Raw genomic sequence first — 12402 nt, forward strand, 5'->3', positions numbered from 1 at the left:
GAGAGATTCTAGACCTTGATTTGAGGATATGTTTGGGTCTTCTTGTGAAAAGATTATATCATTTTGAGAATAACATCTTGAGCGAGGTTACGACATGTGACAATTAGCCGCGCAAAACCTTGAGAAATAAGAATAAGTGGAGGTTATTCAGGATAAAAAGTCTGTTAGAAATAGCGAAGACAAAAACAACAACGTGATTATGATAAAATAAAGAAACTCCACCCAATAATGAAGAACAAGCTAAAGGAATAGCAGGTCGTGCCTATCATTCGGGACTAAACAAGTGAGAAGTAGTGAACATACACTCTAACTGTCTTAGGTTAAGACTTTTCCGTGATTTAGTATATTTTTTCCATCAAAGGAATCATGTATGAATTTTGTCGAGATCAAATTTTAGCTCCAAACTTCTCTTAGAAACTCATTGTGTGTTATTCTGATCCTGATATATATTGAGATATATGTTTGGAGCTCACAAAAATATGTGCATCCTTGTTACGGTCTCTACGAGAATCTTGCAATGAAATTTCAAGGACGAAATTCTTTTTAGGTGGAAAGGATGTAATACCCGTGAATTTTATCTGATAAATAAATTTGAAATTTATGTCCTTGAGCTGGTACAAAGATATTTTATTGTTTTAATTGTTTATTCGTAATTGGATATCAGATATTTTGTTTGGATCTTTAATATCGGATTCACAATATCATGTTTGGATTTTCAATGTTCCATTTGGATCTTAGATGTTGGATCACTAAATTTGATATTTAATAATGGATTTTGGTCAAATGGATTGGATCTCTGGTATTGGATCCTCATTATCAGGATCAAATTTGATATCGGATCCATAATGAATGAAGCGGATGAACGAAGTGTAAATCAAATTCTTAATAAGAAGAATTTCTATATCAGACCTATAACATTTTACAGGGATCTGAAGTAGCACAGGTGATGGTTGGATCCACATTTGGATCCTTGAGATTAAAGAGGTAAATAGGGTAGAATCCAATCAAAATTATGTGTGGATCCATACTAGCTTTGTCTGGATCCAAGTACCTTATTTCGAATCCATGGTGTGAATAAAACTCTGGATTTCATAAAGGGTTTCATGAGCAAGATGGATCTTGGATCCATAGTAGTTTATGGGAGATCCATAACAACGTCATTGCACCCAAATAAAATTTTAATTGGGGTTACATTCAAAAATTAAAAATATAATACTTTAACACTTAAGAAAGAAATCCGGATCCGGATAAGTCAAGTAAGGATCCACACACACACACACATATATATATATATATATATATATTATATAACTATAGAAAAAATATATATAATATAAAATAAATATAACGCGTGGATCCGTAGTTGGATCTATTTGGATCCGACCTTCGGATCCACTTTGCAAAGCTGTTACGGATCCATATAGTTTGAGAGACACCGATCCAACACGCGGTTGGATCCTGGGTTTCGGACCCGGTCCCAAGCTGCGCACCATGAGGCTGTGAAAAAAAAAAAAACCAACAACAACGATAAATCGCCCTAACACGTTAAGTGAAGGTTTTTGGGTGCGCATCCGCCGGGCGAAGGGAGGAAGGTAATCGCTTCCTTCCGTTTCGGGGCCACCCTCCTTATTTACTCCCCTCCCACACCTCTCTCTCTCTCTCGTTTTCTCGATCTCCCTCTCGACCCGTGCTCGACTGTGGCAAAATTGACGCCGGCGAAACCTCCCTCTCGCAGCATCAACCACCATCCTCGATTGAAGGTATCTCTCCCTCCTCGGCTGAAGGTGTGGCACCCATACCCGCACCCGCTCCTATGTGACTTAGCTTTCTAGCTATAAGATCTTATGTTTCCTTCACACTTGGTGAAATTAATCTGGAGTTTTGCTTTAGCATTTGGAAATGGAAGCTGAGAATGGGGAGTTGACATTTAAAGCATTAGGAGTGTGTGAAGAACTACTGGTTGCATGCGAAAATCTAGGGTGGAAAACCCCCACAAAGATTCAAGCACAGTCGATTCCTTATGCTCTTGAAGGTCTTTTTTCCTCTTTGCTTTTCTATTGCAAATGATAAAATATGAGATTGTTAATTCTATATGCATTTTCTTGATCTTTTCTGGTTTAAGTTTTAATCTATGCTTGTATGGGTTTTGTATCAGCTGGCTTAGAGGTATGAATATGTGCATAGGATGGTCTGAGTTACTAAATAGAAACAGTTTCCCATTGTAAAAGTTGTTTAGAACAATATGCTCTCACAATTCATTGGACATTGAAAATGGAATCTTTTATGTTTCCTATATGATTTTCTATTTAATTTTACTTTTTTACAAGCGGATATCATCCTTCTTGATTAAGATATCAAAGTAATGGAAATTATGGCCTCTTATCCAAATTAATAGTTAAAAATGCTATATACATGTGTTAACCATTCCTGATTAATGTATGATCTCTCCCTCTCTCTCACATTAATTTTATAACTGCAGGCAGAGACATTATTGGGCTTGCAGAAACAGGTTCTGGTAAAACGGGAGCTTTTGCTATTCCCATTCTGCAAGCACTTCTAGAACGCAAAGGGCAACCAGAAGCATTTTTTGCTTGCGTGCTTTCTCCGACAAGGTAATTTTTATAATGTCACTTGCTTTAAGTGTTGGGATTCACTTTGATTAGTTGATTCCATAGTTGCATGTGCAGGTTTGTCTATATATTGGCAAGGGATAATATGATAAATCTTGAAAAGAATTTCAGAAAAATATTAGTACCTAAAAACTTGAAAATATAGAAAAGAAAATGATAGGTTTTACTATTTTTAAGGCAAAGAAAGTGTATAAATATTCTTGATAAAAAAAGCTAAAAGAGAAATTATGTTTAAAAATATAAAAAAGAAATATGAATAAAAGTCTGAAAAAATCTCAATAATATTGGTCATGTAATCATGATAGCATTATGATATTGTGAAAATATTGTGATAATTTATCTATTTAATCTTTTATATTATTGATTTGTGACAATGTCACAATATTTTCAAAGAATCAGTGATATCTGTAACATTGGTTCTTTTATCACACAATTGGATTTTTTTTCATTTCTTTTAACATGTTATTTCTGCTTGTATTAGGGAATTGGCTATTCAAATTTCTGAACAATTTCAAGCTCTAGGATCTGGAATTGGACTAAGATGTATATCAGTAAGTTTCTTTAATCTCTAGTGGTTGCCTCACATGGATTTTAATAACGGGAGTCATATTTTGAATGCCATGTTTCTTAATGTATCTACACCTGTTAAAGTTGAGGCTGGGGTTACCTAGAGCAAATTCTAGTTGATTTATAAGAAATTAAAAACATGAAAATCTTTTCGATTATGATCTTTTTTTCTCTCTTTAGATTAGGAATATTTATGTGCATTTGGGAATGTGACACATGGGAATGTTGCACACATGTAGGTATTAAAGGTATTTTGTTCCCTTTTTCTAGTATAGACTGATTTCTTTAGTAAACTAAAAAAGTCAACTTCATAGTTCAGGTACAACTTCCCTAACATCCATATTGAAGTACTTGATCAATTTATCTTCTATTCATGAACATTTTTTTTTGCTCAGGCTTTTCCATTTCTGCATCCACGTGCGTTTCCACGTGGGTTCCACTAGTACCAACTAAAGGCGTATCAGTGGTTGGCAAATTTTTTTTGTGGAGGGTTGGGGGCATGTTGGCTAGGGCCCTATTTAGGTGTTCATAGTATAAAACTCCACGAATACTCTACCCCTGCTACTGGGGATAATTTTCCATTGACATCAACATTGCGGCAAAGGGTAATGTATAATAGAATGAAGTTAACTTTAGCTATGCATCATATATATATATATATATATATATATATATATAGATAGATAGATAGATAGATAGAGAGAGAGAGAGAGAGAGAGAGAGAGAGAGAGAGAGAGAGAGAGAGAGAGAGAGAGAGAGAGAGAGAGAGAGAGAGAGATGTTGAGAAACTCGGTTTTGATGTCACATAATATGATACACTGTCTCATTTGATTTTATATAATATGATAATATGTTATCTTGAAATAATGTTATATTATGACTGAATATGTTTTGCGTTAAATCTAACGAGTATTTGATGCAAGGATATCTCACCCAATAAGGATGGAGACTTTCTGTTCAAGTACAACTATGGTGCAATCATACTCCTTGAAGAAAAAGCTTGATGAGCCATGCTTTCCTAAAGTTCAAATGAAGAAATCGGCTACCTCAAGATGAAGATTTTTTTCTTCTTTAGAGTCATATGTAACAGAACCTTCAGGAACTTGCATATTGCATATTACATACTCATTCATAAAAACTATATCATAAAAGTATACGATAGTTTCAAAAAGCTCCTTTTTTGAAAACCAATAAGTGTACCTTCTTACAACCTTTTATGAAAGAGATATTTTGTCATATAATAATTGTACCTTCTTACAACCTTTATGAAAAAGACATTTTGTCATTGTACCTTACACTATATACAAGACAACATGAAAAAAAGGAATGTAGAAAAAAGACAAAAAACATAACATCGACTATATGGAGAAAACAAATAAAATAAGTTTTTGAAAAGACTCTAGTTTCCCTCTTTAAAGAAATATTGTTTAAGACAAAAACATAAAAACGACTACAAATAAAATATGTTTTTGAAAAGACTTTAGTTATCTTCTTTAAGGAAATGTTTCTTAATACAAGAAGAAGACAAAAAACATAAATCGGCTACACATAAGAAAAACAAATATTATATGTTTTAAAAGGACTCTAGTTACCTTTTTTCATAACCATAGAATGTCGACTTACTTGAAGTCATCATTCTCTCTACAAAGCATTAAATGCCTTCTGTAACAAATCCTTACTAAATATCCTTCCCAAAGAATGTCGACCTTCTTTTGGTCCTCATTCTCTCTGGAGACTTTGAAATACACAACATAAAGAAAACACTTGACATGACTATGTACAAATAAATATCTCAAAGCACTCATAGTACTTACACTCATTTAAAGTAAAGAAGTACTAATGTACCTCAAATCATTAATTAGAATAAAGACAAAACTACAACCCAACGTTCAATGTACTATTGTAAGAAATAGACTTTTTACATAAAATATGTATTACCTAAAAATAATACAACGACTAGTGTACCCTCTATTTCACCTTTATGGAAAAAGGCATTCTCGAACTTCTCTAAAAAATGTTTTTGAAATGACCTAACATTTCACATTTCAAAAAGTTACAATTCCAAAATGTAACGACTACTTTTTATAAGCTATATAAACACACACAAACAAACTATTCAAACCATGGAATGAAATAGACGTGTGAGCTTACAAAGAGAAAAATTTCTATTCGTGATTAGAAAAGAGAGCCTTGAAAAAGAAAGAGAAAAAGAAAAAGAAAGAAAAGAGAAAAAGTCAAGTCCAGCTCTTTGACAAAGAGTATCCTCTGAGTGACAAACAAAACATTCTTAGAATCCTTCATTCGTGCATTCATATCATTCTGAAGGTTCTATAGGAAGTATTGTAACTCTGTTGTTCACTGTATTCCTTCTTTGATTAAAGAAGTAGACCTCTGTGAAAGAGGGTGTTGTCCTTCTCTGTTTAGAGAAGAAGACCTTTTGGGAAGAGGGTGTGCCCCTTCTCTGTTGAGAGAAGAAGACCTCTTGGGAAGATGGTGTTGTGCTATTTATCCGGTGACTCGGATGTTATAGTGGAAATCTCAAGTGGTTTGCTTGGGGACTGGATGTAGGTCTGGATATTGACCGAACCAGTATAACTTCTGTGTTTTATGTGTTGTGCCTTATTGCTTAATTATTTTATTTTATCGATCATTACTATATTTCACTATTCACCCCCCCTCTAGTGGAATTTCAAGAGAGAGAGAGAGAGAGAGAGAGAGAGAGAGAGAGAGAGAGAGAGAGAGAGAGATGCCAGCAAGTTGGGTCACTAATGACCTGCAATTCAAAATTGTGTGATTTTTTTTGCAGTCAAGGCTGGCAAGGCCTGTGATCATGCTAGATAAATTTATAATTCTGAGCATCGTGGTATTCTTTCCCAGAAGCAGTCCTTTCCACTTAAGAAGAAAAGGATGGAAATTCTTGGGCATGTTTGCTATGCTGAAATTCTTGTCTTTCTTTTATGGTGATAGGAATGCATAGAATTGACTAATCTTATTTGTTAGCCCTACTTTGTATATGTTGATCTTTGAAAGAGGCTGATGGGCGAGTTCCGTGAAATTCAATCAAATGCTTGAGAGGGTTTTGTGCTATGTTGCGTTTACACTTCACTTACCTTGCATATCTCGTGTCAACATGACGACACTCGGATACACAGACACTTCTTAGACAGTCAAACCACTGGCAGATATAGCCAACATTATGTCACTAACTTTGTCTATTTTCTTTTATGATCTTGATTACTTGTTTTGTTTTCACTTGCCTTCTTTTTCTTTTAAAATATATGATCAATTAAGTTACATTTCAATTTCAATCAAGTTCTACTATTTTGATGTTCTCAATTATAGTGATTTAGAATTGTTATACACACATACACACACAAATCTGTGTGTCCTAAAGTTTGAGAACTGTCATATCATTCAAAACATATCTGTGTCGTCCGATTCCCGCATCCATATCCATGTTACAAATTTGTGTGGTGCTGCAACTGGATTGCCAACTTTATTAAATCTTTTACTTTTGGATAGGGGTCACACATGATGGAGAATCTCACTATTAATATGATTAGTTCCTCATTATATTTGCTTATTGGGCATGACAAAAGAGTGTGAAGGTTGTCCATAATTAGTAAGCACATTTTTATGTTCTGACTGCCAGTTAAATGTATTTGAAGGATTGCAATGGTTAATGCTAGAATCATCAGCCAAGGTCACGTTTTTTATACAAGCATTTTGGAGTATGACTGTTAATATGATCACTTTCCGAACTTTTTTCTTTCTTGTTACTGCAGAATGTTCAAAGATAAGAAAATCTAGGCATAATTATCACTGAATGCTCATGTTGAGGATTGCAAGATTTATGGTTGAACTTCTTTGGAACTTTGTCACATGGATACAGCTGTGGACATGGGGATACGACCCTTTTTAGGAAGTTTCAACTTGTATTAGGGGGATATGAAACGGGAGTCAAATTGGAGTATCCATGTGACATAGCTTTGGAGTTACTGACTTTATATATCTAACCTTTGAAGGAATATTTAAATGGGATTACTTTCCTTTGCTGAGGTGGATGTCATTTCTTCAAATGAATAGTCTTTTTTATAGGAACTATTTGTTCTAATTTATTTTGTATGTAATCAGTTGCTTTTTGCTCTCATGAAGTTTGATATTCCTGTAATTTGCTGAGAATGCTTTCATTATAGTTCACATGTACAAGTAGATGATTGGCTAAGTAATATTGGTTCAAGCCTTTGTAGTTAAATCCACACACTTTACGTGAAGTACTAGGACACTTGGTTGGGGACACAGACCTTTGTCCTGTAGGCTTTCGCCATCAAGTTAAATTCACACACTGCAGGTGAAGTACTAGATACTTGATTGGGGTTGTCATGTAGGCTTCACACCATCCTCTGGAACATCATCACTACTTTTTCTCCACATGTAGTTCTAAGGAAAAAATGATTACTTTTGAATATCATCGAAGAATTGCCTCTTTGAGAAATTGCTAGAACCAGTAGTGATTGTGGTACATATTTATAAAGTTAAGTTATTGTAGTATAATAGTATTAGTACAATGCCTTATTGTGCACAACTTATGTTTTCCTAATCCAGTCATTATAGTCTGGTTTTAACTAATTGAATATCAACTTGAGCTATTTGTCATGCGGTGAGTGAATAGATGGGTACAGGGTCATGGTAGCACAAATTGAACCAGTGTTTTTTTCTTTTTCATCTTAAAAATTCAGGCTGTTTGCATTATTGTGTTTTGACTGAACATATAGCTTATACACCCTCTTGAGCAATTTGAGGGGCTAGATCTTGCTTTCAACGATCAGCTTTACCCAAATCCGAGGCATGTGTGATACAATATCATGTACTATTAATGCTACAATAGATTAATCCTTGAGATAGATTAATTTTCTTGCTTTGTTAACTTCTGTTTGTAGTTTAATGATTTATCTTTACTTATGTTTCCCTTTTCCTGGAATGCTTGCTTGAAACGGTGTTTATGCTGTTAGTTGAATCTTTGCAAGTTTCCTGAACTTGATTAGTTAAGAGCACATTATCTTGTCATCAATAATTATGACATTCCAACATGAAATGTATTGTGCTAGAAATAAATGTGCATGTGCGTGCATGTATGCATGTGTGGGCATCTGTGCATGTGTGTCAACATGCAATATTTGTAGTGCAGATTGAACCCATATGGTGCAATTATCATGGTTCATTATTTCAATCTTGAGTGTTACATAGGTCCAATTTGGGTATGGTTGATTTTTGAAATTGCTATATATAAATATAAATATAAATATATATAATATATATATAGTTGAAATGAGGAAATATGAAACAAGTTGAAGTATTTCCTTCATTCCCCTACGGATACTGCTTTCACTATTCAGTTGTTTCTTACTGCTATATTTCCATTTCTTTTACTTTTATGTTCTGTATGGTACACCTTTTCTTCTTTGCACCTTTGCTCTTGCCCTTATTGAGGAATTAACCTCATATTAAACTGCATGAATGACTTACTTTCACATCATAGTTGTTTGAATTCTAAAGACATACTGGGGTAGTGCTATTTAAACTAACAAGGACTTTGGTGCACTGGGCATGGTGAAACTCAGTAACTACTGCGAGCTTAGTCCATTTTGATTAGTTGCCACTCAACAACCTCTCATGCATCTTGTCTAGCCTTCTACCTTGATAAACCCACAAAGTTTGTTATTCTTTTAAGGAAATGTTTGTAACATCTTATCCTTGCAAAGGTGATGAGTATGATTTCTTTCTGTTGTTCTTATGTTTTATACACTTGAATGGAAAATGGTGATGGTATGCTACTTAGCTGGCATATGTAGTTTAAATATATAATGTACACAGAGACATGTATTTGGGCCAACCTATCATTAGTTCCTTATCAAAAGTAATTTTGTTTATCTCGCTAACGTTACTAAACTGACATATATTGTATAAATATATAACTTATGCTTATTTATGTGTTTTGACTCAAATACGGTAGTAGTTTTGTTGTGGGGACAACACCTTCTATTAGCCTGAATTGGTATGAGAAAGTGATTGACACTTTCCTGGGGATCCTGCCAAAGTGACGTGTTTAGCTTAAGAGATTTCTTAGGTTGCAGAAAACCTTATAAATTCCTGGCATTTCCTGGTGTTGTCATGGATTTAGAAGGAGATCTATGGAGTACCACCTTAACAAGATTGTGGCCTTATAGGCATAAGAAACCATTGAATTGATTAGATGGACGTTGCTATGTTAGTCTAAAATGATTAATGCTACCTTAATCTTTTGTCTTTATGTAAGAAGTATTGCTATATGTAATACATCTGTATAACTGGATAGTTTTAATTGCATAGATTTATATAATTAATCATATGATTGCAATTTTCATGCTAACCTTGTGTGATTGCATAGGCCATGCCTTGTTTATTTGATAACGTTGCATAATTATGGCCGGAATACATATTATGGTTTGCCATGTAGAGTTTTTCTTTAGTCTCTAGACAGCAGTGGTCCCTCAAGGATTGATAGATTATGTCATTTCTCCATCACAATGGAATCAATTTCTTAACATTTTTAAGCTGACCTAGATTCCAATTCTTTCTGATTGTCAAATGCTTTTCTCTGCAGATTGTTGGAGGTATAGATATGAACGATCAAGCAATTTCACTTGGGAAAAGGCCTCATGTTTTGGTATTCTTTTTATCTATTTGATTATTGGGCATTTTTTATTGCTAAAATAATTGGGCCATGTAGATATCAGTTTGAAACATACCTGTGTTGCCACTCTTTGTGGAGTTTAATTTTATGAGCTAAAGTTGCTTGCATTTGCACATTGGATAGGTTGGTTGCATATACAACTTCCATTTAGTGTGCTTATAAATGCTTTGAGTGTAATGCCCCAAATTTTCAAACTTGCGAACCTTTTAGAAAACAGGCAAGAGACTAGAAGAAAATGTCTTTCCTTTCAGAGTTTATTTATGTAATCAGTGGAAGACTATTCTTTTGTTAAATTTAGAAAGACAAGTTGACAACTTTGGGCACGTTAGCTAAAAGAACAAAAAAGTACAACATTCAGATATCCAAAGGAAAACCCGTGACAAAACCAAAAAACGTCCAGGACACGAGCTAAGAGTAGAAAAAAGGAAATCTTGAAGCCATCTTGTCATCGCGCTATTGCCCGTGGTGTACCTAATCATCACCTGTACCCATAAAATGGGTTAGTTTTGCGAAAAACTAGTAGGTGCACAAGAGAGACTACAAGAAACTGGATTAAGAACATTTAATTCAGCATGCTACGCATTTTAAAGCAGATCAACAGTTAAACAATTTAGCAGTTCAAAGCAAGTAAGCAGTTCAAAGCAAGCAGCGCAACTGTCAAACGCAGCATGACGATTCATTTGATCGTAAGCTGTGAACTACCACACAACAAGCTTGTTCTCGTTCCTTGAGCGAGGGTCTCTGCACCATTATCAGGGCATCGTTTGTCGTTCTCACAATTTTTAACAAACTCTTTGTCCTGAGCAACCTTAATTTATTCTCATCTCTCAAGGCCTTACGCAGCCAACTGTCACCTGTTATGACTCACTTAAGACGTCATACTTTCTCAGAAAAGACCACCCTTCCATAAATGGTCCAAAATATGATCTAAAATCAATAAAGATCTGAGCATGTAATCATGCTAAAACAGAAAGCTAAAACTATAGATTCATAACTCGCTATCTTAATCAATCTCAGAAGATCATCACAGCTCACCATAACTTTTTATGGTAATCAGAATCACAAATTCTATGCCGGATCGCTAGGTCTGGGAAATGTACGACCTCACAAGGAATTACCGCCCTACATGATATACCTGGTCTTGGACCATACACTTCCTCACAAGAGTTCACTGTCTTTGCGGCTACCCGTTCGTGGACAATGCACATCCTCACAGAGAATCTACCACCATAGCTGGGTCACCTGATCTTGGAAATGTACAACCTCACAAGGAATTACCGCCCTAGATGGTATACCTCATCTTGGACCATACACTTCCTCTTGGAGTTCACCGTCTTTGTGGCTACCCAGTCGTGGATAATGTACATCCTCACAGAGATTCTACGGCTCTAGTTGGGTCACATGGTCTTGATCATACATACCCTCACAGAGAGTCCTTTGAGAACCCAATCCTCAACAAATGTCATATGCAATGAAAATTATTGCGATACACACATCAACACAAATGACTTAGGGTCGATAGCCAATATTATAATTAACAAGATCAAAGCCGGATCACCTCGTCTGGAAAATGTACAACCTCACACGAAATTACTGTCCTAGATGGTATACTTGGTCTTGGACCATAAACTTTCTCACAGGAGTTCACTGTCTTTGCGGTTACCCACTCTTGAACAGTGTACATCCTCACAAAGAATCTACCATCCTAGCCGGATCACCTGGTCTTGATCATACACACCCTCACAAATAATCCTTTGGAGATCAGGTCCTCAATAGATACCATACCCAGTGATACATGCATCAATACAATCGACTGCTCTGAACAATTGATCGCTCTTGGGGTCAGTAGCCACCAATATGGGCACACACATGAATACCAACAATATGCATCGTATCACTTCACATGGTAACACAAATCACAAGATCACACATATCTCCAATAAGGTTTCATGAACCATGAACATTTATAGCATGCTTTCAACATTTCTTATCACGTGACATTTTAATTACATCATATAGAAGCATATTACACCACACATCACATCATTGTCACAAGGAACATTGCATTCCTCAAATAGGACCTCAAAGCATGCAAAATCAAAGCATGAGTTCTATACATATGAGAACACACACATAATATATTATGAATCAACTAAACTTCAATATACGTAACTCCTACGTAGTTCAATAAATTCACATGGGATTTAAGTTATATATGCATGTAAGACAATTCAGATAATTGCATCATCATATGAATTTACAAATCTTATCTCAAAGCACATCGCATTCGACCTTTCTAGCGTGTAACTCATGCCCATATCTTCAAGACATTTCAATCAAATTCAAGATACTTAACAATCATGTTATAGAGGTATGTTATATTCACTTAGGCAATCACAACACAATTCTCTGCAATAAAACTATGTAGGCGTGATGTATTATTAACTTAAATAGCCTAAACTAATCATTTGT

At 35.0% G+C, this 12402-nt stretch overlaps 1 protein-coding gene across 1 annotated transcript in view; it reads left to right on the forward strand.

Moving 5' to 3' along the window:
* The first annotated feature begins 1574 nt into the window (after window positions 1-1574).
* LOC149817158 (DEAD-box ATP-dependent RNA helicase 10-like) overlaps window positions 1575-12402 on the forward strand; it is a 29519-nt gene continuing 18691 nt past the window's right edge. The window contains exons 1-5 of the mRNA XM_089988020.1: window positions 1575-1760; window positions 1891-2032; window positions 2480-2612; window positions 3112-3181; window positions 9841-9903. Of these exons, the coding sequence (XP_089844146.1) occupies window positions 1900-2032; window positions 2480-2612; window positions 3112-3181; window positions 9841-9903 (399 nt within the window). The 5' untranslated portion in view covers window positions 1575-1760; window positions 1891-1899. The remainder of the gene's footprint in view (window positions 1761-1890; window positions 2033-2479; window positions 2613-3111; window positions 3182-9840; window positions 9904-12402) is intronic.

Source organism: Nuphar pumila, chromosome 14, assembly GCF_984573655.1.
Source record: "Nuphar pumila chromosome 14, dmNupPumi1.hap1.1, whole genome shotgun sequence".
NCBI lineage: Eukaryota > Viridiplantae > Streptophyta > Magnoliopsida > Nymphaeales > Nymphaeaceae > Nuphar > Nuphar pumila.